At 49.4% G+C, this 26,953-nt stretch overlaps 1 protein-coding gene across 1 annotated transcript in view; it reads left to right on the top strand.

Annotated features, from left to right (window-relative positions):
* The window catches only part of LOC137347025 (potassium voltage-gated channel subfamily KQT member 4-like), a 307,740-nt gene extending 281,177 nt beyond the window's left edge, over nucleotides 1–26,563 (top strand). Inside the window, exons 26-28 of the mRNA XM_068011033.1 lie at nucleotides 6,499–6,630; nucleotides 23,234–23,369; nucleotides 26,281–26,563. Of these exons, the coding sequence (XP_067867134.1) occupies nucleotides 6,499–6,630; nucleotides 23,234–23,369; nucleotides 26,281–26,493 (481 nt within the window). The 3' untranslated portion in view covers nucleotides 26,494–26,563. The remainder of the gene's footprint in view (nucleotides 1–6,498; nucleotides 6,631–23,233; nucleotides 23,370–26,280) is intronic.
* Nucleotides 26,564–26,953: the final 390 nt, after the last annotated feature.

Below are 26,953 nucleotides of genomic sequence, written 5' to 3'. Positions count from 1 at the left end.
GATAAGCCAGAGGTATTGATTCAGTATAACTCCTCATTTCCAAATGCTATCAGTATTTTCACGGAGTGCTTCTCTAGTTCTAAAACCGCTTGGTCTGTGAAGCATAACTGCATTCTTTATTTAGAATTTTGAACTCAGATAGGATATCAATGGCCTTCCAGTTCAGGCTGCGGAAATTTGATATTCATCTTTCTGCTTTTCCTTCACTTTCTGCTCTGTATTTAACTTTGTTTAGCTCTGTGTGTGACGGTGGTACTGTATTTATTATGACTTGTCTATTCGTGGCTCAAAATGCTGCTTTCAGACTTGTGCTATTAATTCCTCACTGTTTCCCCTTTAAGAAATTCTCTTTTATTTAGACTAGCTGCTTTGACAAAGAGTAACAGGTGCTTGACAGTGTTCTCTGTTTATTTTGCTTTCAGCACTTCAGCCTGCATGTTTACACAGCTGTTCAATAGACAGTTCAAGGGTTTTCCTCTTTGCTTTTTTTCTAGAGATTGTTTACGTTCTTCACACTTGAGTGGTTTAATTATTTGTTTTAGCTTTGGCTGCTAAAGTTTGTTTGTCTTTTCCACGGTTGACTGGTTTAATGGTTTTATTAGCTTTGGCTGCATGAATAGAGGCTCTGCAGTGCTCAGGGCTTGCTGTGTTTTTTTTTCTAGACGCCTCCCGTAATGGCACGACCTTGATCAGCCTGAGGGAGGAGTTGGGTTTCCCCGTTTTTTTCTCTCTCCTATGGAGCCTTAAAAAATCAATTTTTTTAAGTACATCAAAGCTTTTTTTTAAAACCAGGATCCCTCGACCATCAGCACAATGACTCACATGATCAGAGGAATGTATTTGCTGCCTGTCATTCAGTGCTCTGCCTCTTGTAGCTGGTGGTAAGTTTTTCTGCTTTCCACTGTTTGGGCTAGTATTTCTTTGACTCCTTTCAGGTACTTTTTTAAAGTTTCTTCACTGGTTTTCTGTTTTCGCCTGGGTCTTCATGCTTGTCTTTTCACCACAGCTGCCACCATTATCTTGTCATGTGTTCTTCGTGTTGTCTTAAATAACACAATGAGTTATGGGGATTCCAATTCCTTGAAGATCTCAAACAGGTTTATTAACAGCTAACTATTATATACAATACAGAGAAAGCTATGTACAGAACGTTTGTCTAGGAAGTTACAGTTGCAGAGTGACTATGGCTTTTAGTCACATGACTACATCCTGGCACTTAGCTCTTTAACATACTGAGTTCTTAAATGGATGTCACTCTTGAAGCAATCATACAATGTATCTCACTAAATCAATATCTAACATATTGACAAGAAAATAAGCCAATAAATTATTCTTCTCATTTAAAGCTTCTTCACAAAAATGCACATTTGTTGTTGTTTTAGAAACATAGAAAATAGGAGCAGGAGTAGGCCATTCGGCCTGCGAGCTTGCACCGCCATTCAATACAATCATGGCTGATCATCCAAACTCAGTATCCTGTTCCCGCCTTCTCCCCGTATCCCTTGACTCCTTTAGCCCTAAGAAATATATCTAACTCTTTCTTGAATATATTTAATGATTTGGCCTCAACTGCTTTCTGTGGTAGTGAATTCCACAGGTTCACCACTCTCTGGGTGAAGAAATCCCTCCTCATCTCAGTCCTAAATGGCTTGCCCTTATCCTTTAGACTGTGACCCCTCATCCTGGACTCCCCCTCCATCAGGAACATCCTTCCTGCATCTAGTCTGTTCAGTATTAGAATTTTGTAGGTTGCTATGAGATCCCCTCATTCTTCTAAACTCTAGTGAATACAAGCCTAATCGACCCAATCTCTCTTCATACGTCAGTCCTGCCATCCCAGGAATCAATCTGATGAACCTTCGCTGCACTCCCTCCGTAGCAAGATAAGGAGACCAAAACTACGCACAATACTCCAGATGTGGTCACGCCAGGGCCTTGTATAATTGCAGCAAGACATCCTTGCTCCTGTACTCGAATCCTCTCGTTATGAAGGCCAACATACCATTTGCCTTCCTAACTGCCTGCTGCACCTGCATGCTTACTTCCAGCGACTGGTGCACAAGGAAACCCAGGTCTCGCTGCATCTCCCCCTTTCCCAATCTATTGCCATTCAGATAATAATTTGCCTTTCTGTTTTTGCCACCGAAGTGGATAACCTCACATTTGTGCACATTATACTGCATCTGCCATGTATTTGCCCACTCACTCCACCTGTCCAAATCACACGGGAGCTTCTCTGCATCCTCCTCACAGCTCACACTCCCACCCAGCTTTGTGTCAGCTGCGAACTTGGATATATTACATTTAATTCCCTCATCTATATCATTAATATATATTGTGAATAGCTGGGGTCCTAGCACTGATCCCTGCGGTACCCCACCAGTCACTGCCTGCCATTTGGAAAAAGATCCGTTTATTCCTACTCTTTGTTTCCTGGCTGCCAACCAGTTCTCTATCCATGTCAGTACCTTACCCCCGATCCCATGTTCTTTAACTTTGCACGCTAATCTCTTATGTGGGACTTTATCGAAATTCTTCTGTAAGTCCAAATACACCACATCCACTGGTTCTCCCTTATCTATTCGACTAGTTACATCCTCCTTGCTTTTGCATCCTATGCCATTAGAAACAAAACCATGGGTTCCAATTGCCTTTTTTGCAGATTTATCTATTTGTTCCATCATTTTTAATGAGCTAGATCTCTCTGCTCTTTTACTCCATTAAAAATTTTACAGTATAAGGCATATTCTTCTACCTATTATGTCCAAAAAGTATTAGTTCACATTTTCTGCAGTAAAGTGTACAGATACACAATGCGCCCACGCAAGCATGCATACGCAATACTCACATGCATATAGAGACAGAAAAGAGCAGAAGAAAAATAAAGTGGAAAAGTTTGAGGCAATCTCTGAAGAGGAGTTTTGTTATGGTTCTTCGAGCTCACTGTAGAGTCCTTGATTGTATGTAGAACTTGCTTTTCGTTGGGGCCCAGTATTCTTCTTAAACCTTGTTTGCTGCAGGATACTTTTCTCTCTTGGAGTTCATGTGTCTTCAGTGGATTTGGAGTTCCGTGAGAAAGTGATGGGAGCAGACAGGAGAGGCTGTGGCGAGCCAGCCAGGAGAGGTCTTTTCAGTCCAGGAGCAAACAGACACTGAGTTCAAACTGTTTGTACAATTCAGAAAAACCAGGTTGCCAAGCAGGTTAGTCACATAACCAGCTGATCTGACCACATCTGTTTATGGATTCTCTGGTATTAGCTGACCCTGGAATGTCTCTTCTTACACACAATACCTGGTGCTCAAAATCCATTGTGGGTTAAATTGGATAAGAGAAGTAACCCCTTTGTCTCCACAAGCACTGTCTGTTAATATGCAAATATATTTCCAGCCAAGGGCCTGGTGATTTTTTAAACAAGTCCTTTCTTCACTTCAGCAACAGTTTTCAAATCAATGTTCACATAACAAAATGAATATGCCTCGCTCTTGGCAGGTGGGGGCTGGCATGACATACGACAAAAGTTCCTTTTGATGAAGGCAGTCTCTAAAAACTGCATTTTAGATTATTTGTTACAAATAACATATTTAGAGACAAACATTAAATAAACAGGCTTGTAACTGTGACTCACAACTTAAAAGTGTTTTACTTCAACTTATGTGCAACCAACAATAGGAAGAAGTGATGTCATGATTGGTTGTGACAGTGTTTTGTTCAGCTTTTAACCAATATGTCATCCAGACAGACTTGCATTTTACCTGTATCTATTTTAATTGGTTGATTCCCAGTAACCCAAATGAAGAAAGCAGATTTTTAGTTTGTCAAATGCGAACCAGCTGGTTCATTGGTTGAAGCATCGATTGTCAGTTTAAAACACAGCTATTTATGTAATGATGTCATCAGAACGAAGAAGGTATGAATGAAGAAAGGTAATTGGGCCCATTAACCATGCTGCTATCATAGATCAGGGACATTCTACCCAAACCAAAACTCTTCTCCCGCCCATTTAATTACCTCAAGGAAAGTTTTGTTTAAATCATCCTTGATTATAAAAGTTAATAAAGCAAACTTTCAGAATTTTCATACATTCTCATAACAGTGAGGTTTGCTGAATTTGAGATGTTTATCAGATTGTTATAAGAATGATGAAAGACTGCAGGAGGACATAGGGTGCTGTCAGGGTTTACAGTTAGGTGGCAGATGCACTTTACTGTAGAAAATGTGAACTAATACCTTTTGGACATAATGGGTAGAAGAATATGCCTTATACTGTAAAATTTTAAATGGAGTAAAGGAGCAGAGAGATCTAGCTCATTAAAAATGATGGAACAAATAGATAAATCTGCAAAAAAGGCAATTGGAACCCATGGTTTTGTTTCTAATGGCAAAGGGTGCAAAAGCAAGGCGATAATATTGAAAGCAAAGTACTGCAGATGCTGGAAATCTGAAATAAAAACAGAAAATGTTGTAAATCCTCAGTAGGTCTGTCAGCATCTGTGGAGAGAGAAACAGAGTTAACGTTTCAGGTTGATGACCTTTCATTGTGACCTGCTGAGCATTTCCAACACTTTCTGAGATAATGTTGAACTTGTACAGGACCAAAAGCTGCAGTTGAAGTATTGTGTCCAGTTTCTGGTTCCTCATACAAAGAGAACAAAGAACAAAGAAAATTACAGCACAGGAACAGGCCCTTCGGCCCTCCAAGCCTACGCCGATCCAAATCCTCTATCTGAACCTGTCGCCTATTTTCTAAGGGTCTGTATCTCTTTACTTCCTGCCCATTCATGTATCTGTCTAGATACATCTTAAACGACGCTATCGTGCCCGCGTCTACCACCTCCGCTGGCAATGCGTTCCATGCACCCACCACCCTCTGCGTAAAGAACTTTCCACGCATATCCCCCCTAAACTTTTCCCCTTTCACTTTGAACTCATGTCCCCTTGTAATTGAATCCCCCACTCTGGGAAAAAGCTTCTTGCTATCCACCCTGTCTATACCTCTCATGATTTTGTACACCTCAATCAGGTCCCCCCTCAACCTCCGTCTTTCTAATGAAAATAATCCTAATCTACTCAACCTCTCTTCATAGCTAGCGCCCTCCATACCAGGCAACGTCCTGGTGAACCTCCTCTGCACCCTCTCCAAAGCATCCACATCCTTTTGGTAATGTGGCGACCAGAACTGCACGCAGTATTCCAAATGTGGCCGAACCAAAGTCCTATACAACTGTAACATGACCTGCCAACTCTTGTACTCAATACCCCGTCCGATGAAGGAAAGACAGTGCAAATCTAAAAGCAGTGGTAAAAGTGTGGTGCAGGTTCACTAGGATGTTACAAGCTATGAAGATTTGCAGGGATGGGGAGTTACAATTATGAAGAGAGGCTTGAGATGATAGGGCTTTTTCACTATACCTAGGAAGATTAAAGTTTGTCCTAATAGAGGGCATCCTAATTATGAAGAGTGCGATAAGGTGAATAGTAATAAAGTGTTTCCATTGGTCTATGAGACAGTAATGAGAGAGCACAGATTTAAGATAATCACCAAAAAGTGAAGGAGAGATTGTAGAGTAAATGTATTGGCATAGAGGATGGTTCGAATAGGGAATTCTTTGCCACAAAGCTGTTGAAGCAAAGTCCATATTTTTTAACATGGTATTAGATAATTGGCTAAAAAGAGGAATATTAAATTGTATGGAGAGTGAGCGGGAGTGTGATGAGACTAGAGGATCCATATGGAGAAAAACACCAGCACAGAGCTGATCGACCAAGCTGCCTAGTGCTGTATTGGAACATTCTGTTACTCAACCTCCACTACTCAACTGTCACCCTGATGTCCTCCAGACAACTTCCCTCCTCAACCCCTGCACCACAGGAACCATCTCATGCACCACAGAGCACCACTGCAGCAGTTATCCAATGCCATCCAGCTCGGTAAGTGAATAGGTTATGTTTTCTGGGTAACTGATGCACTGGGTGATTCCAGATCAGTAATATGCCCTTGATGTTCAGACAATAGTTATAAACTACTTAAGCTTTTCTCTCACTGTTTTTGATGTTGTGTGAACCCATCAGTTACAGTTTTGGTATATAATCACTCCACAGTATTAAACATTAGCCCCTGACAGTGATTGAGGTTCACAATCAATCACATGCTGTTGTCTTGTCATAGATCATTTTCTTTTTACAGTGGAACACCCAGATCCATTCTAACAATGGCTCAGTAAGTGGTGTGGCAGTCTGTGCTGAGTTAGCAACTGTCAGTCCAACAGGAAAACCCAGAAGCTGTGGGAAAACAATCAAAGGTGGGAACATGCTGGTGTGCAATGCTTATGTTCTAGGTCTTATCTTAAAATATTTCGCAGCAGGTCTCCTGGTGTCTCAGCTCGTAAACTTGGCTGCTGTGGTTCAAATTGTAGACTAACTCACAACCATCAAACTAGCGGATTACCACCTATTACTGAATTTCCCAAATGTTTTTTTTACACTCTTCTCCCCTGCAGGATCCTCAAATTTCTTGTAGCAAAGAGGAAGTTTAAAGAGACATTGCGACCATACGACGTCAAAGACGTGATAGAGCAATACTCCGCTGGACATCTGGACATGCTGGGCCGAATCAAGAGCCTTCAGTCACGGTACGTCTACTGTGACCTGAGTCAACGTGTCTGGTGCCACAGAATGGATCAAGCCGTGTTTCTTCCTTTAGTAGCTGGTTGGGAAGTGCATGAGAGTGATTAGAATCATAGAATGCTTACAGCACAGAAGAAGGCTATTCAGCCCATTGAGTCCATGCCGGCTCTCTGTAAGAGCAAATCAGCTAGTCCCACTCTGTCGTCCTTTCCCCATAGCCCTGCAAATTATTTCTCTTCAGGTGTTTATCCAATTCCCTTTTGAAAGCCACGATTGAATCTACCTCCATCACACTCTCAGGCCGTGCATTCCAGATCCTAACCACTCACTGCGTAAAAAAGTTTTCCCTCATGTCACCTTTGGTTCTTTTGCTATTCACCTTAATTTTCAGTCCTCTTGTTCTTGACACTTCAGCCAATGGGAACAGTTTCTCTCTATCTACTCTGTCTAAACACTTTGTGATTGTAAACACTTGTATCAAATCTCCTCTCACCCTTCTCTTCTTCATGGAAACAGCACCAGCTTCTCCTGTCCCCAATCTCATGGGCCTGAATTTTGTGTAATAACCTCTTGTGTGACACCTGATCGAATGCTTGTGAAAATCAAAACACACTTGGCTGGATATTACCAGCTTGCCACTGATCTCGCCCGTGCGGACCGCCCATCGCGGAGCTGCCGCGATATTCAGTGCAGCAGCTCATTAACATCGAGACAGCACACTGCCCCTCCCCCAAATGATGTGGAGGGTGCGGGATTTCAGATGCTGTGATCGGTGTCGGGTCAGTTGAGTATCAGGTGCTGGGGCCCTATTTAAAGGCGGCCAGTCTTGCATTAGTGTTAAAAACCTAAAGAAGAAATCTGCATCCAGAAGTGAGTGAAATTTTGTACTGCTGAATAAGCTGCTCGTTTTCTGCACCAGGCAAAATATGTGAAGATGGCAGAAGTGCTCCAGGGTGGCTCCACAGTTCAGCGATATCTCCCTGCCCACTCTCCTCCAGGCTGTGCGGGCAAGGTGGGAGGTCCTTTTTCCCAGCCATGGTAAGAAGATGCCCTCCCACCTGACCAAGGCAGCCTGGCTGGAGGTGGCAGAGGAGGTTAGTAACTGTTGGGCCATCTGGCGTGACTGGTTACAGTGTCACAAGAGGATGAACGATTTGCTCCGCACTGCAAAAGTAAGTGGCATTTTGTATCATGGCTCCACTGAACCTGGGTGTGCCCACACAGCATGTCACATGTGTACCACTGCCATGCCAAAGACATGGAGGTTGGGCAGGGAGGAATGACGTGGCATGAATGGCTGAATGTATGAAAGAACTCACCCTTGACTGCGTCTCAGAGCATGACACCTACATGAGCGGCTCACTCAGTAGTGCAGACCAAACATTCCCCACCTTTGTGCCCAGCACCACTCTTGCGACATGTGTCACATTGTTGACCTGCCATGTTTAATCTCTGACTCCTTGCTCCTCCAGGCAAAGAGGGCCCACAATTCTCATGAGGTGAGCCGTACTGGAGGAGTGCCGGATGTGTGTACGCTGACATAGGCTGAGGAGGAGGCCCTGGAAATTGCATCCATTCATGTGGACTGTTCATTCGTTGATGTAGAGCTCAGGGCCCAGGGTGAACATACAGCCATTTGATATACACAATGATGACTGTGCAATTGTTATTGTTCGAGACAATGCTGTCATAGTCGTTACATGTACAACATCAAGACTGACAGTGTGTTCTTCTCATTGTATCTTGCAGGTCCATGCTCTGAATCGACCCTTGCAACTCAAGACTCCTCTCACACCTCAGAAGAAGAGACATCCTCTGAGGAAGCAGCGTCCCATGACACTCCCACACCTTCCACCAACGCAGATACTTTCACCTCGGTGGAAATGCGATTGGCCTTAGAGTCTAGGTCACAAGCTGGTGAGAGCACTGCACACACGCCCGAGTAGCTAACTGAGGCTGAGACAGCCAAGGCCTCTGATAGTCGGAGGGCTGTGAGTGGCCAGGCCCATGCTGAGCCCCAGGCTACTGATGACCCTCTGTTGTGGACAGAACAGGGCATGCTGGAGCTCCAGCAGTAATCCTGGCAACATCTGGTGGAGATGCCACAGGCTGCGCACAGCCTTGAGTGGACAATGGGGGAGTCAATCCTGGCCATGATAGCTGCCGTGTCCCAGGCATTTGAGCACATGGCTTCATCCATGGAGATGGCGGCAGCCCTCCTGGTGAGCCACATTCCATTCATCTGCACTGACCTACAATCCCTCGCCGAGACCATCAGATTCACAAATCAGTGGCAAGGTGAGAGAGGGACCAGGGGCATGGAGACTGTCCCTGGTCCTTCCCGGGAGAGCAGAGGGGTTTAAAGGAGCCCTGAGATGGAGGAGGCGAGCATGTGTGCCACATCTGGGGTCGCCCCTCAAGGTGATTCCAATGTGGACGCCGGCCCCTCCGCCAGTGAGTCAAGCTCCAGCAGTCGCAATGTCAGAGGAGAGTTCTGCACTGACACAGGATTCCCCCAGCCAGCCGTGGCCCTCCAGGCCTCGTGCACACAGAGGATGACCACTGAAGTCATCCACAGCCAAAGGGCAATCTGATCAGCAGCCTTCTCCAATCAGGCTGCTAGCGCAGAGGTGGCACCTCGATGGAGCGCCCACAAATGTTTCAGCAAAACACCGTGTCACAAATGGTTCTGCACGAGTGACACTACACTGTAAAAAGTTAATTCACTAAATGTTCTTCACTAAGATCTGTGCCGGTTTTACTGTATGAATGAAGAGTGGCAGCATGTGCTGATCGTGTCTCCTCCCATTACATCATTGGCCTTTCAGAACTGCTACTGTATGGAATAACATCACTGCCATGCCAGCATTACACCTGTGTATATTCACAGATGCAGTAACATGGACAATGGCTCAGTCTGCTGCTGCCTCTAATGGTTGAGAGAAAGATGTTGTTGATGCGGACTGCTGCACAGCAGGTGAGCGAGGGTGCTGTGTGGCTTGCAGAGCTCATGATGCTTCCTATGGTGTGGAGAACCTATGATCCATAAGGCTTTGCCTTGCATCCCTTGCTCTCTGCTCACCCTGCATGCGGTGCCTGGGTGCACTCTGTCTTTCCTGCTTTAAGTCCTCAGTGTCCTCATCACGAGGAGATGTCCTGCTCACATCTCTCCTCATCCTGCAAGGCCTTTCCACTATTGAGTGCCTACTTGTGCAGAGCACAGCTGACAGCAATGATACGAGCTACCCTTTCTAGTTCGTACTGCAGGGCACCACCTGATCTATCCAGGCAGCGGAAGCACATTTTCAGCATGCCGATCGCCTGCTCAATGGTGACTCTTGTCACGCCGCGGCTGGCGTTGTATCTCTCCTCTGCATCAGTGGTGGGGTTTCTCACTGCGTCAGGAGCCATGTCTTCAAGGGGTAGCCCTTGTCTCCAAGAAGCCATCCCTCCATCTGAGCCAGTTCAATGAACAGCAACAGCAGCTGGGACAGATGCAGGATGAAGGCGTGATGGAAGCTGCCTGGAAAGCAGGCACAGATTTGCATGAATCGCTTCCAGTGGTCACATTTGAACTGCACATTGAGTGAGTGGAAGCCCTTTCCATTTACGTATGCAGCTGGTCGCCTGGCGACCCCTTGATGACCACATGGGTGCAGTCTATGACCGCTTGGACTGTGGGATTTCCATGATGGACCCAAATCCGATGGCCCTATGGACCTAGCTCTCAGGGTCACTCCTGAAGTGGACATAGTCACCGGCCCTTCGTACCGGAGTGCATCGGTGGTGCAGTGGTGCACTGCTGACTGTGCCAGCTCACAAAGGTCGCTGGTAGGTCCCTGACATGATGCAAGGCTTCATTTTAACCCCCCTCCAACACCACACCACACCATCCTGTGACGTTAAAATTAACCACTGGATGGTCCAGTTACAGTGGGACATCTCACCAGACGGTCCCGGTTATAGCGAGACATCTCACCAGGCAGTCCCATTTACAGTGGAATATCTCACCGGACAAGCCACTCGCTGGGTGAAGAAATTTCTCCTCATCTCAGTCCTGAAAGGTTTGCCTCGTATCCTTAGACTATGACCTCTGGTTCTGGACTCCCCCGCCATCGGGAACATCCTTCCTGCATTTACCCTGTCAAGTCCTATTAGAATTTTATAGGTTTCTATGAGATCCCCCCCTCACTCTTCTGAACTCCAGCGAATATAATCCTAACCGACTCAATCTCTCCTCATACGTCAGTCCTACCATCCCAGGAATCAGTCTGGTAAACCTTCGCTGTACTCCCTCTATAGCAAGAGCATCCTTCCTCAGATAAGGAGACCAAAACTGCACACAATATTCCAGGTGTGGCCTCACCAAGGCCCTGTATAATTGCAGCAAGATATCCCTGCTCCTGTACTCGAATCCTCTCACTATGAAGGCCAACATTCCATTTGCCTTTTTTACCGCCTGTTGGACCAGCATGCTTACCTTCAGCGACTGGTGTACGAGAACACCCAGGTCTCGCTGCATATTCCCCTCTCTCAGTTTATAGCCATTCAGATAATAATCTGCCTTCCTGTTTTTGCTACCAAATTGGATAACCTCACATTTATCCACATTATACTGCATCTGCCATGTATTAGCCCACTCACTCAACTTGTCCAAATCACCCTGAAGCCTCTCTGCTTCCTCTTCACAACTCACCCTCCCACCCAATTTTGTGTCATCTGCAAATTTGGAGATATTACATTTAGTTTCCTCATCTAAATCATGAATATATATTGTGAATAGTTGGGGTCCTAGCACCGATCCCTGCGGTACCCCACTAGTCACTGCCTGGCATTCGGAAAAAGACCCGCTTATTCCTACTCTTTGTTTCCTGTCTGCCAACCAATTTTCTATCCATTGCAATACACTACCCCCAATCCCATGTGCTTTAATTTTACATGCTAATCTCTTATGTCGGACTTTGTCGAAAGCCTTCTGAAAGTCCAAATAAACCACATCCACTAGCTTCCCCTCAACAGCTCTACTCGTTACATTCTCAAACAATTCCAGTAGGTTTGTCAAGCATGATTTCCTTTTTGTAAATCCATGCTGTCTCTGTCCGATTCTACCACTGTTCTCGAAGTGCTCTGCTATAAAATCTTTTATAATGGACGCTAGAATTTTACAGTGCAACATCTCACCAGACAGTCCCGGTTACAGTGGAACATCTCGCCGAACCGTCCCGGTAACAGTGGGACATCTCACCGGACAGTCCCAGTTACAGTGGAACATCTCACCGGACAGTCCCGGTTACAGTGGAACATCTCACCGGACAGTCCCGGTTACAGTGGAACATCTCATCGGACAGTCCCAGTTACAGTGGAACATCTCACCGGACAGTCCCAGTTACAGTGGAACATCTCACCGGACAGTCCCGGTTACAGTGGAACATCACACCGGACAGTCCCGGTTACAGTGGGACATCTCACTGGACAGTCCCGGTTACAGTGGAACATCTCACCGGACAGTCCCGGTTACAGTGGAACATCTCACCGGACAGTCCCAGTTACAGTGGAACATCTCACCGGACAGTCCCAGTTACAGTGGAACATCTCACCGGACAGTCCCAGTTACAGTGGAACATCTCACCGGACAGTCCCGGTTACAGTGGGACATCTCACTGGACAGACCCGGTTACAGTGGGACATCTCACTGGACAGTCCCGGTTACAGTTGGACAGCTGACTGGACAGTCCCAGTTACAGTGGGACATCTCACTGGACAGTCCCGGTTACTGTGGGACAGCTGACCGGACAGTTCTGGTTACAGTGGGACTTCTCACCAGACAGTCCCAGTTACAGTGGAACATCTCACCGGACAGTCCCAGTTACAGTGGAACATCTCACCGGACAGTCCCGGTTACAGTGGGACATCTCACTGGACAGACCCGGTTACAGTGGGACATCTCACTGGACAGTCCCGGTTACAGTTGGACAGCTGACTGGACAGTCCCAGTTACAGTGGGACATCTCACTGGACAGTCCCGGTTACTGTGGGACAGCTGACCGGACAGTTCTGGTTACAGTGGGACTTCTCACCAGACAGTCCCAGTTACAGTGGAACATCTCACCGGACAGTCCCAGTTACAGTGGAACATCTCACCGGACAGTCCCAGTTACAGTGGAACATCTCACTGGACAGTCCCGGTTACAGTTGGACAGCTGACTGGACAGTCCCAGTTACAGTGGAACATCACACCGGACAGTCCCGGTTACAGTGGAACATCACACCGGACAGTCCCGGTTACAGTGGAACATCTCACCGGACAGTCCCGGTTACAGTGGAACATCTCACCGGACAGTCCCGGTTACAGTGGAACATCTCACCGGACAGTCCCGGTTACAGTGGGACATCTCACTGGACAGTCCCGGTTACAGTTGGAACATCTCACCGGACAGTCCCGGTTACAGTTGGACAGCTGACCGGACAGTCCCAGTTACAGTGAGACATCTCACTGGACAGTCCCGGTTACTGTGGGACAGCTGACCGGACAGTTCTGGTTACAGTGGGACATCTCACCGGACAGTCCCAGTTACAGTGGGACATCTCACTGGACAGTCCCGGTTACAGTGGAATATCTCACCGGACACTCCCGGTTACAGTGGAATATCTCACCGGACAGTCCCGGTTACAGTGGGACATCTCACTGGACAGTCCCGGTTACAGTGGGGCTTCTCACTGGACAGTCCCAGTTACAGTGGAACATCTCACCGGACAGTCCCGGTTACAGTGGGACATCTCACTGGACAGTCCCGGTTACAGTGGGGCTTCTCACTGGACAGTCCCGGTTACAGTGGGATAGCTGACCGGACAGTCCTGGTTACAGTGGGACATCTCACCGGACAGTCCCAGTGAACAGTGGGACATCTCACTGGACAGTCCCAGTTACAGTGGAATATCTCACCGGACAGTCCCGGTTACAGTGGGACATCTCACTGGACAGACCCGGTTACAGTGGGACATCTCACTGGACAGTCCCGGTTACAGTGGGGCTTCTCACTGGACAGTCCCGGTTACAGTGGGGCTTCTCACTGGACAGTCCCGGTTACAGTGGGACAGCTGACCGGACAGGCCCGGTTACAGTGGGACAGCTGACCGGACAGTCCTGGTTACAGTGGGACATCTCACCGGACAGTCCCAGTGAACAGTGGGACATCTCACTGGACAGTCCCAGTTACAGTGGAATATCTCACCGGACAGTCCCGGTTACAGTGGGACATCTCACTGGACAGACCCGGTTACAGTGGGACATCTCACTGGACAGTCCCGGTTACAGTGGGGCTTCTCACTGGACAGTCCCGGTTACAGTGGGGCTTCTCACTGGACAGTCCCAGTTACAGTGGGACATCTCAAAGGACAGTCCTGGTTACAGTGGGACAGCTGACCGGACAGGCCCGGTTACAGTGGGACAGCTGACCGGACAGTCCTGGTTACAGTGGGACAGCTGACCGGACAGTCCCGGTTACAGTGGAACATCTCACCGGACAGTCCCGGTTACAGTGGGACATCTCACCGGACAGTCCCGGTTACAGTGGGACATCTCACTGGACAGTCCCGGTTACAGTGGAACATCTCACCGGACAGTCCCGGTTACAGTGGGACATCTCACTGGACAGTCCCGGTTACAGTGGGACATCTCACTGGACAGTCCCGGTTACAGTGGAACATCTCACCGGACAGTCCCGGTTACAGTGGGACATCTCACCGGACAGTCCCGGTTACAGTGGGACATCTCACCGGACAGTCCCAGTTACAGTGGGACATCTCACTGGACAGACCCGGTTACAGTGGGACATCTCACTGGACAGTCCCGGTTACAGTGGGGCTTCTCACTGGACAGTCCCGGTTACAGTGGGACATCTCAAAGGACAGTCCTGGTTACAGTGGGACAGCTGACCGGACAGTCCCAGTTACAGTGGGACATCTCACTGGACAGTCCCGGTTACTGTGGGACAGCTGACCGGACAGTTCTGGTTACAGTGGGACTTCTCACCAGACAGTCCCAGTTACAGTGGAACATCACACCGGACAGTCCCGGTTACAGTGGAACATCTCACCGGACAGTCCCAGTTACAGTGGAACATCTCACCGGACAGTCCCAGTTACAGTGGAACATCTCACCGGACAGTCCCGGTTACAGTGGGACATCTCACTGGACAGTCCCGGTTACAGTTGGACAGCTGACCGGACAGTCCCAGTTACAGTGAGACATCTCACTGGACAGTCCCGGTTACTGTGGGACAGCTGACCGGACAGTTCTGGTTACAGTGGGACATCTCACCGGACAGTCCCAGTTACAGTGGGACATCTCACTGGACAGTCCCGGTTACAGTGGAATATCTCACCGGACACTCCCGGTTACAGTGGAATATCTCACCGGACAGTCCCGGTTACAGTGGGACATCTCACTGGACAGTCCCGGTTACAGTGGGGCTTCTCACTGGACAGTCCCAGTTACAGTGGAACATCTCACCGGACAGTCCCGGTTACAGTGGGACATCTCACTGGACAGTCCCGGTTACAGTGGGGCTTCTCACTGGACAGTCCCGGTTACAGTGGGATAGCTGACCGGACAGTCCTGGTTACAGTGGGACATCTCACCGGACAGTCCCAGTGAACTGTGGGACATCTCACTGGACAGTCCCAGTTACAGTGGAATATCTCACCGGACAGTCCCGGTTACAGTGGGACATCTCACTGGACAGACCCGGTTACAGTGGGACATCTCACTGGACAGTCCCGGTTACAGTGGGGCTTCTCACTGGACAGTCCCGGTTACAGTGGGGCTTCTCACTGGACAGTCCCGGTTACAGTGGGGCTTCTCACTGGACAGTCCCGGTTACAGTGGGACAGCTGACTGGACAGGCCCGGTTACAGTGGGACAGCTGACCGGACAGTCCTGGTTACAGTGGGACATCTCACCGGACAGTCCCAGTGAACAGTGGGACATCTCACTGGACAGTCCCAGTTACAGTGGAATATCTCACCGGACAGTCCCGGTTACAGTGGGACATCTCACTGGACAGACCCGGTTACAGTGGGACATCTCACTGGACAGTCCCGGTTACAGTGGGGCTTCTCACTGGACAGTCCCGGTTACAGTGGGGCTTCTCACTGGACAATCCCGGTTACAGTGGGACATCTCAAAGGACAGTCCTGGTTACAGTGGGACAGCTGACCGGACAGGCCCGGTTACAGTGGGACAGCTGACCGGACAGTCCTGGTTACAGTGGGACAGCTGACCGGACAGTCCCGGTTACAGTGGAACATCTCACCGGACAGTCCCGGTTACAGTGGGACATCTCACCGGACAGTCCCGGTTACAGTGGGACATCTCACTGGACAGTCCCGGTTACAGTGGAACATCTCACCGGACAGTCCCGGTTACAGTGGGACATCTCACTGGACAGTCCCGGTTACAGTGGGACATCTCACTGGACAGTCCCGGTTACAGTGGAACATCTCACCGGACAGTCCCGGTTACAGTGGGACATCTCACCGGACAGTCCCAGTTACAGTGGGACATCTCACCGGACAGTCCCGGTTACAGTGGGACATCTCACTGGACAGACCCGGTTACAGTGGGACATCTCACTGGACAGTCCCGGTTACAGTGGGGCTTCTCACTGGACAGTCCCGGTTACAGTGGGACATCTCAAAGGACAGTCCTGGTTACAGTGGGACAGCTGACCGGACAGGCCCGGTTACAGTGGAACATCTCACCGGACAGTCCCGGTTACAGTGGGACATCTCACCGGACAGTCCCGGTTACAGTGGGACATCTCACTGGACAGTCCCGGTTACAGTGGAACATCTCACCGGACAGTCCCGGTTACAGTGGGACATCTCACTGGACAGTCCCGGTTACAGTGGAACATCTCACCGGACAGTCCCGGTTACAGTGGGACATCTCACTAGACAGTCCCGGTTACAGTGGGACATCTCACTGGACAGTCCCGGTTACAGTGGAACATCTCACCGGACAGTCCCGGTTACAGTGGAACATCTCACCGGACAGTCCCAGTTACAGTGTAACATCTCACCGGACAGTCCCAGTTACAGTGGAACATCTCACCAGACAGTCCCGGTTACAGTTGGACAGCTGACCGGACAGTCCCAGTTACAGTGGGACAGCTGACCGGACAGTCCCGGTTACAGTGGAACATCTCACCGGACAGTCCCGGTTACAGTTGGACAGCTGACCGGACAGTCCCAGTTACAGTGGGACAGCTGACCGGACAGTCCCGGTTACAGTGGGACAGCTGACCGGACAGTCCCGGTTACAGTGGGACATCTCACTGGACAGTCCCGGTTACAGTTGGACAGCTGACCGGACAGTCCCAGTTACAGTGAGACATCTCACTGGACAGTCCCGGTTACTGTGGGACAGCTGACCGGACAGTTCTGGTTACAGTGGGACATCTCACCGGACAGTCCCAGTTACAGTGGGACATCTCACTGGACAGTCCCGGTTACAGTGGAATATCTCACCGGACACTCCCGGTTACAGTGGAATATCTCACCGGACAGTCCCGGTTACAGTGGGACATCTCACTGGACAGTCCCGGTTACAGTGGGGCTTCTCACTGGACAGTCCCAGTTACAGTGGAACATCTCACCGGACAGTCCCGGTTACAGTGGGACATCTCACTGGACAGTCCCGGTTACAGTGGGGCTTCTCACTGGACAGTCCCGGTTACAGTGGGATAGCTGACCGGACAGTCCTGGTTACAGTGGGACATCTCACCGGACAGTCCCAGTGAACTGTGGGACATCTCACTGGACAGTCCCAGTTACAGTGGAATATCTCACCGGACAGTCCCGGTTACAGTGGGACATCTCACTGGACAGACCCGGTTACAGTGGGACATCTCACTGGACAGTCCCGGTTACAGTGGGGCTTCTCACTGGACAGTCCCGGTTACAGTGGGGCTTCTCACTGGACAGTCCCGGTTACAGTGGGGCTTCTCACTGGACAGTCCCGGTTACAGTGGGACAGCTGACTGGACAGGCCCGGTTACAGTGGGACAGCTGACCGGACAGTCCTGGTTACAGTGGGACATCTCACCGGACAGTCCCAGTGAACAGTGGGACATCTCACTGGACAGTCCCAGTTACAGTGGAATATCTCACCGGACAGTCCCGGTTACAGTGGGACATCTCACTGGACAGACCCGGTTACAGTGGGACATCTCACTGGACAGTCCCGGTTACAGTGGGGCTTCTCACTGGACAGTCCCGGTTACAGTGGGGCTTCTCACTGGACAATCCCGGTTACAGTGGGACATCTCAAAGGACAGTCCTGGTTACAGTGGGACAGCTGACCGGACAGGCCCGGTTACAGTGGGACAGCTGACCGGACAGTCCTGGTTACAGTGGGACAGCTGACCGGACAGTCCCGGTTACAGTGGAACATCTCACCGGACAGTCCCGGTTACAGTGGGACATCTCACCGGACAGTCCCGGTTACAGTGGGACATCTCACTGGACAGTCCCGGTTACAGTGGAACATCTCACCGGACAGTCCCGGTTACAGTGGGACATCTCACTGGACAGTCCCGGTTACAGTGGGACATCTCACTGGACAGTCCCGGTTACAGTGGAACATCTCACCGGACAGTCCCGGTTACAGTGGGACATCTCACCGGACAGTCCCAGTTACAGTGGGACATCTCACCGGACAGTCCCGGTTACAGTGGGACATCTCACTGGACAGACCCGGTTACAGTGGGACATCTCACTGGACAGTCCCGGTTACAGTGGGGCTTCTCACTGGACAGTCCCGGTTACAGTGGGACATCTCAAAGGACAGTCCTGGTTACAGTGGGACAGCTGACCGGACAGGCCCGGTTACAGTGGAACATCTCACCGGACAGTCCCGGTTACAGTGGGACATCTCACCGGACAGTCCCGGTTACAGTGGGACATCTCACTGGACAGTCCCGGTTACAGTGGAACATCTCACCGGACAGTCCCGGTTACAGTGGGACATCTCACTGGACAGTCCCGGTTACAGTGGAACATCTCACCGGACAGTCCCGGTTACAGTGGGACATCTCACTAGACAGTCCCGGTTACAGTGGGACATCTCACTGGACAGTCCCGGTTACAGTGGAACATCTCACCGGACAGTCCCGGTTACAGTGGAACATCTCACCGGACAGTCCCAGTTACAGTGTAACATCTCACCGGACAGTCCCAGTTACAGTGGAACATCTCACCAGACAGTCCCGGTTACAGTTGGACAGCTGACCGGACAGTCCCAGTTACAGTGGGACAGCTGACCGGACAGTCCCGGTTACAGTGGAACATCTCACCGGACAGTCCCGGTTACAGTTGGACAGCTGACCGGACAGTCCCAGTTACAGTGGGACAGCTGACCGGACAGTCCCGGTTACAGTGGGACAGCTGACCGGACAGTCCCGGTTACAGTGGGACATCTCACTGGACAGTCCCGGTTACAGTGGGACAGCTGACCGGACTGTCCTGGTTACAGTGGGACAACTGACCGGACAGTCCTGGTTACAGTGGGACAGCTGACCGGACAGTCCCGGTTCCAGTGAGACAGCTGACCAGACAGTCCTGGTTACAGTGGGACAGCTGACCGGACAGTCCCGGTTACAGTGAGACAGCTGACCGGACAGTCCCGGTTCCAGTGAGACAGCTGACCGGACAGTCCCGGTTCCAGTGAGACAGCTGACCGGACAGTCCTGGTTACAGTGAGACAGCTGACCGGACAGTCCCGGTTACAGTGAGACAGCTGACCGGACAGTCCCGGTTACAGTGGGACAGCTGACCGGACAGTCCCGGTTACAGTGAGACAGCTGACCGGACAGTCCCGGTTACAGTGAGACAGCTGACCGGACAGTCCCGGTTACAGTGGGACAGCTGACCGGACAGTCCCGGTTCCAGTGAGACAGCTGACAGGACAGTCCTGGTTACAGTGGGACAGCTGACCGGACAGTCCCGGTTACAGTGGGACAGCTGACCGGACAGTCCCGGTTACAGTGGGACAGCTGACCGGACAGTCCAGGTTACAGTGGGACAGCTGACCGGACAGTCCTGGTTACAGTGAGACAGCTGACCGGACAGTCCTGGTTACAGTGAGACAGCTGACCGGACTGTCCCGGTTACAGTGGGACATCTCACCGGGCAGTCCCGGTTACAGTGGGACATCTCACCAGACAGTCCCGGTTACAGTGAGACAGCTGACCGGACAGTCCCGGTGACAGTGAGACAGCTGACCGGACAGTCCTGGTTACAGTGAGACAGCTGACCGGACAGTCCCGGTTACAGTGAGACAGCTGACCGGACAGTCCTGGTTACAGTGGGACAGCTGACCGGACAGTCCTGGTTACAGTGGGACATCTCACCGGACAGTCCCGGTTACAGTGCGACAGCTGACCGGACAGTCCCGGTTACAGTGGGACAGCTGACCGGACAGTCCCGGTTACAGTGGGACAGCTGACCGGACAGTCCTGGTTACAGTGGGACATCTCACCGGACAGTCCCGGTTACAGTGGGACAGCTGACCGGACAGTCCTGGTTACAGTGGGACAGCTGACCGGACTGTCCCGGTTACAGTGGGACAGCTGACCGGACAGTCCCGGTTACAGTGGGACAGCTGACCGGACAGTCCTGGTTACAGTGGGACAGCTGACCGGACTGTCCCGGTTACAGTGGGACATCTCACCGGGCAGTCCCGGTTACAGTGGGACATCACACCAGACAGTCCCGGTTACAGTGGGACAGCTGACCGGACTGTCCCGGTTACAGTGGGACATCTCACCGGACAGTCCTGGTTACAGTGGGACATCACACCAGACAGTCCCGGTTACAGTGAGACAGCTGACCGGACAGTCCCGGTTACAGTGGGACAGCTGACCGGACAGTCCCGGTTACAGTGAGACAGCTGACCGGACAGTCCCGGTTACAGTGAGACAGCTGACCGGACAGTCCCGGTTACAGTGGGACAGCTGACCGGACAGTCCCGGTTCCAGTGAGACAGCTGACCGGACAGTCCTGGTTACAGTGGGACAGCTGACCGGGCAGTCCCGGTTACAGTGGGACAGCTGACCGGACAGTCCCGGTTACAGTGGGACAGCTGACCGGACAGTCCAGGTTACAGTGGGACAGCTGACCGGACAGTCCTGGTTACAGTGAGACAGCTGACCGGACAGTCCTGGTTACAGTGAGACAGCTGACCGGACTGTCCCGGTTACAGTGGGACATCTCACCGGGCAGTCCCGGTTACAGTGGGACATCTCACCAGACAGTCCCGGTTACAGTGAGACAGCTGACCGGACAGTCCCGGTTACAGTGAGACAGCTGACCGGACAGTCCTGGTTACAGTGAGACAGCTGACCGGACAGTCCCGGTTACAGTGAGACAGCTGACCGGACAGTCCTGGTTACAGTGGGACAGCTGACCGGACAGTCCTGGTTACAGTGGGACATCTCACCGGACAGTCCCGGTTACAGTGAGACAGCTGACCGGACAGTCCCGGTTACAGTGGGACAGCTGACCGGACAGTCCCGGTTACAGTGGGACAGCTGACCGGACAGTCCTGGTTACAGTGGGACATCTCACCGGACAGTCCCGGTTACAGTGGGACAGCTGACCGGACAGTCCTGGTTACAGTGGGACAGCTGACCGGACTGTCCCGGTTACAGTGGGACAGCTGACCGGACAGTCCCGGTTACAGTGGGACAGCTGACCGGACAGTCCTGGTTACAGTGGGACAGCTGACCGGACTGTCCCGGTTACAGTGGGACATCTCACCGGGCAGTCCCGGTTACAGTGGGACATCACACCAGACAGTCCCGGTTACAGTGGGACAGCTGACCGGACTGTCCCGGTTACAGTGGGACATCTCACCGGACAGTCCCGGTTACAGTGGGACAGCTGACCGGACAGTCCCGGTTACAGTGGGACATCTCACCGGGCAGTCCCGGTTACAGTGGGACATCACACCAGACAGTCCCGGTTACAGTGGGACAGCTGACCGGACTGTCCCGGTTACAGTGGGACATCTCACCGGACAGTCCCGGTTACAGTGGGACAGCTGACCGGACAGTCCCGGTTACAGTGGGACATCTCAACGGACAGTCCCGGTTACAGTGGGACAGCTGACCGGACTGTCCCGGTTACAGTGGGACATCTCACCGGACAGTCCCGGTTACAGTGGGACATCACACCAGACAGTCCCGGTTACAGTGGGACAGCTGACCGGACTGTCCCGGTTACAGTGGGACATCTCACCGGACAGTGCCAGTTATAGTGGGACATCTCACCGGACTGTCCTGGTTCAGTCCCGGTTACAGTATTTAGCCCATGTTGAACCTACCCTGGGAGTGTTTAATGCTGACTCTGTGAACTGAGCCTCTATGTTGGCAGAACTTTTTATACAAAACTGATAGATGTACACACATAAGAATTAGAAGCAGGAGTAGGTCACTCAACCCCTTAGGTCTGCTCCGCTGATCTGATTATAACTTCGACTCCACTTTCCCGCCTGCCCCCGATAACCTTTCACCCCCTTGCTTATCAAGAATCTATCTACCTCTGCCTTAAAAACATTCAAAGACTCTGCTGCCACTGCCTTTTAAGGTACTTATGCTAAAAAAGGAAGTGCTGAGTAACCATAACAAATGTCATTGCGACACTGTTCTTGCTAACTCTGATGTGACTGTGGAAAGAATGAAAATTGAGGGTTAGTATTTTTAGGTACATGTAAAGAGTATTAGCTGTAGTAAGCTTTTCCCTTTCTTCCAGCAGAAATGCATCCTCTTGTCTTTTGAGCCCATTTATACCGTCAGCTTCAATGCCCTTCCCTGTTAACATAGTGCAGAATTCTGTTACCCAATGGGCAAAAAGTTCCCTACCTTTCATTCTTATTCATAACGACCTCATTTTTACCTTGTACACCCTGGGATGTGAATCCTTCAGCACTCAGAGCAACTTTCCTGGAGCAGCTCTGTCAGTAGATCCATAATTTTCAAATATTGAGTTTGATTACCTCACAGTCTCCTGTACTTTGAAGAAAACAAACCCAGGTTCTGAACACATTGGTTTGCAGAGCCCCCACCAATGCTGTACAACTCTCCGAGATCTCTGCAATTCTCCAATGCTAGCCTCTTGCACATTCCCAATTTTCATTGTTCCACCATTGGTGGCCATGCCTTCAGCTACTTAGGCCCTAAGCATTAGAATTTCCTCCCTAAACTGCTTTGCCTTTGACTGCTGTTGCATAGATTGCTTGAAGAAGACAAAGGGTGGAGTTTTCCAAGCCCGGCGCCACCTGTGGTGTCCAGCATGCAGCAGGCAGCTCACCAGAATATTGCCTGCGCTTTTCTGACCATTAGTGTCAATGGATGGAAAATAATCTGTATAGCATTCGCTAATTTCCACTAAAGTGCCTGCTGTATGCAAGACCCAACAGTGATGCCCCATTTCTGCACCCTGCCTTGGTTTCTTTTTATTTTCTTTAGAATAAAAGGCAGGAATACAGGACACAACATTAACTGCTTTGGTTTTTGCTGACTTTGATGTTGTTTCACATTTCCACAGAGTTGACCAAATCATTGGGAAAGGCCAGATGCCCACGGACAAGAAATTGCGTGAGAAAGGAGAGAAAGTCCCACCAGAACTGGAACCCTTTGATGAGATGAGCATGATGGGACGGGTGATAAAAGTGGAGAAACAGGTAATTTGCCATAGAGGAGGAGCAAGGGGGTTGCAGCTCCAGGTCACAACAATAGTCGGCTTGCTACCTGCACTGGAATCTGTGGAGCAGGCACCCACCATTGTCATGTAAATCAAAGGACTTTGCCCTGACCCCACAAACTTTGGGGGTCAGCAGCAGCAGTCCTGGCAGTTAAATGTGTTGGGGTTCACCATCTCCCCACCCCACAGTTTTGCCCCAGTGTTTTGGACAAAATTAATATAAATTATGTAAAATGGTTGAGAGAGAGGAATCAATTCAGCTTTTACCTGCATTTAGCAAGCAAGTATTGTGCAAGAAAGTGACTTTTTAAAGGGGGAATAAAAACCCAAAGCTTAAGAAAGTAGCAACCAAACTTACATCCTTCATTAAAATAAAAGCAAAATACTGCGGATGCTGGAAATCTGAAATAAAAACAAGAAATGCTGGAATCACTCAGCAGGTCTGGTAGCATCTGTGGAAAGAGGAGCAGAGTTAATGTTTCGGGTCAGTGACCCTTCTTCGGAACTGACAAATATTAGAAAAGTCACAGATTATAAGCAAGTGAGGTGGGGGTGGGGCAAGAGATAACAAAGGAGAAGGTGCAGATTGGACAAGGCCACATAGCTGACCAAAAGGTCACGGAGCAAAGGCAAACAATATGTTAATGGTGTGTTGAAAGACAAAGCATTAGTACAGATTAGGTGTGAATACACTGAATATTGAACAGCAGCAAGTGCAAACCTGAAAAAAAACCTGAAAAAAACAGTGGGTAAGCAAACTGAACAAACTAAGATGAAATGAAATAAATGCAAAAAAAGATTGTAAAAAATGTAAAAAAAGAATGTAAAAAAAAGGAAGAAAAAATAACTAAAAATGAAAGTAAAATGGGGGGCTGTCATGCTCTGAAATTATTGAACTCAATGTTCAGTCCGGCAGGCCTAATCGGTAGATGAGATGCTGTTCACTGGAACACTGCAGCAATCCCAGAACAGAGATGTGAGCATGAGAGCAGGGGGGAGTGTTGAAATGGCAAGCAACCGGAAGCTCAGGGTCCTGCTTGCGGACTGAGCGGAGATGTTCCGCAAAGTGGTCACCCAGTCTGCGCTTGGTCTCCCCAATGTAGAGGAGACCACACTGTGAGCAGCGAATACAGTATACTACATTGAAAGAAGTACAAGTAAATCGCTGCTTCACCTGAAAGGAGTGTTTGGGGCCTGGGATAATGAGGAGAGAGGAGGTAAATGGGCAGGTATTACACCTCCTGCGATTGCAGGGGAAGGTGCCCTGGGACGGGGACGAGGTGGTGGGGGTAATGGAGGAATGGACCAGGGTGTCGCGGAGGGAACGATCCCTTCGGAATGCTGACAGGGGAAGGGAGGGGACGATGCGACTGGTAGTGGCATCACGCTGGAGGTGGCGAAAATGGCGAAGGATGATCCTTTGGATATGGAGGCTGGTGGGATGAAAAGTGAGGACAAGGGGAACCCTGTCACGGTTCTGGGAGGGAGGGGAAGGGGTGAGGGTAGAGGTGCGGGGAATGGGTCGGACACGGCTGAGGGCCCTGTCAACCACAGTGGGGGGAAATCCTCGGCTGAGGAAAAAGGTAGACATATCAGAAGCACCGTCATGGAAGGTAGCATCATCAGAGCAGATGCGTCGAAGACGGAGAAACTGGGAGAATGGAATGGAGTCCTTACAGGAGGTAGGGTGTGAAGTTTTTTTTCAGGTTTGCACTTGCTGCTGTTCAATATTCAGTGTATTTACACCTAATCTGTACTAATGCTTTGTCTTTCAACACACCATTAACATATTGTTTGCCTTTGCTCCGTGACCTTTTGGTCAGCTATGTGGCCTTGTCCAATCTGCACCTTCTCCTTTGTTATCTCTTGCCCCACCCCCACCTCACTTGCTTATAATCTGTGACTTTTCTAATATTTGTCTGTTCCGAAGAAGGGTCACTGACCCGAAACGCTAACTCTGCTTCTCTTTTCACAGATGCTGCCAGACCTGCTGAGTGATTCCAGCATTTCTTGTTTTTATTACATCCTTCATTCTCCATCAAACCTCTATAGTTTTTTTCAATCATTTGTGGGATGTGGGCATCACTGGCTAGGCCAGCATTTATTGCCCATCCCTAATTGCCCTTGAACTGAGTGGCTTGCTAGGCCATTTCAGAGGGCATTTAAGAGTCAACCACATTGCTGTGGGTCTGGAGTCGCGTGTGGGCCAGACCAGGTAAGGACAGCAGATTTCTTTCCCTAAAGGATAAAGGAGTTTAGAACTAGGTGACATAATCTAAAAATTAGAGCTAGACCTTGCAGGAGTAAAGTTAGGAAACATTCCTAGACATAAAGGGTTGTAGAAGTGTGGAACTCTCTTCCACAAACAGCAGTTCATGTTATTTGTTCATTTTAAATCTGTGATTGATAGATTTTTGTTAACCCAAGATATTAAAAGATTTGGGGCAAAGACAGATATGTGGAGTTAGGTCACAGATCTAAATGAATAGCAGAACAAGCTCAAAGGGTTCTGAAGATGGGTCACTGACTTGAAACGTTAACTCTGCTTCTCTCTCCACAGATGCTGCCAGACCTGCTGAGTATTTCCAGCGTTTCTTGTTTTTATTTCAGATTTCCAGCATCTGCAGTATTTTGCTTTTAGTTAAGCTCAAAGGGCTAACTTGCCTCCTCATGTTCCCACGTTTCTAGTATTTCCCTCAAGAAAGGGCAGCAAATGTGTGTTTACAGATCACTATATCACCAATCACACTACTGACTACATCTCCATTTTGACATTTAACCACACTTTAATATAGCTTGAACATTACATCATTGGTAGTTTTGGATCATTGTATCCTTTCTTCATTTTATTTCTGGTTATTTGCACTAAGTCTTTTCTCTGTATATTCCAGGTGCAGTCCATAGAACAAAAGCTGGACATGTTGTTAATGATCTACAGCCAGAGTTTGAGCAAAGGTTCAGTGACAGCGTTGACTCTGGCTGCAATGAACATTCCTCTAATTGAGCAGGACATGACCTCTGACTATCACAGCCCAGTGGACACTACAGATATCTCTATGTCTACCCAAACGTTGAATATATCTGCCAATACAAATATAGAGTAAGGTCAATAGAAGGTCCAGGTGACCAGGCTGATCTGTAACCTGACTGAATGTAGTTGTGTGGATTGGCACTAACAGATCTAAGAAGACATTTAAAAAACCATCATTATTGTTTTTCTTTTTAATTTAATGAGGTCTTTTCTGTAACAATCATCAACTTTTGAAGAACAGATCTCAACACTTCAAGGAATATCTTCTGTGGCCTCGAGGGGACCATCACTAGCCCAATATCAAAATAAACTTGGATGATGTCTCCTGTGATTCCAAAACAGCAGACAATGCAATTTATCAGTGTGGCCTGGGAACGTTTTTATGCAAGGCTTGTAACAAAGGCACCATCTTCCAACCCCAACTTCAATTGTGTATCTGCACAAGGCAATCCAAAGTAAACAATGTAATGTTGGCCAAAAAACTAATAGGATTTCCACAAAAAGTTGGATATCCTATTTTCAATTCCGAACAT

This window comes from Heterodontus francisci, chromosome 31, assembly GCF_036365525.1.
Source record: "Heterodontus francisci isolate sHetFra1 chromosome 31, sHetFra1.hap1, whole genome shotgun sequence".
NCBI classification, from domain to species: Eukaryota; Metazoa; Chordata; class Chondrichthyes; order Heterodontiformes; family Heterodontidae; genus Heterodontus; species Heterodontus francisci.
Note: the sequence above shows the minus strand (reverse complement) of the source record. Positions and strands in the feature narration are given on the sequence as shown.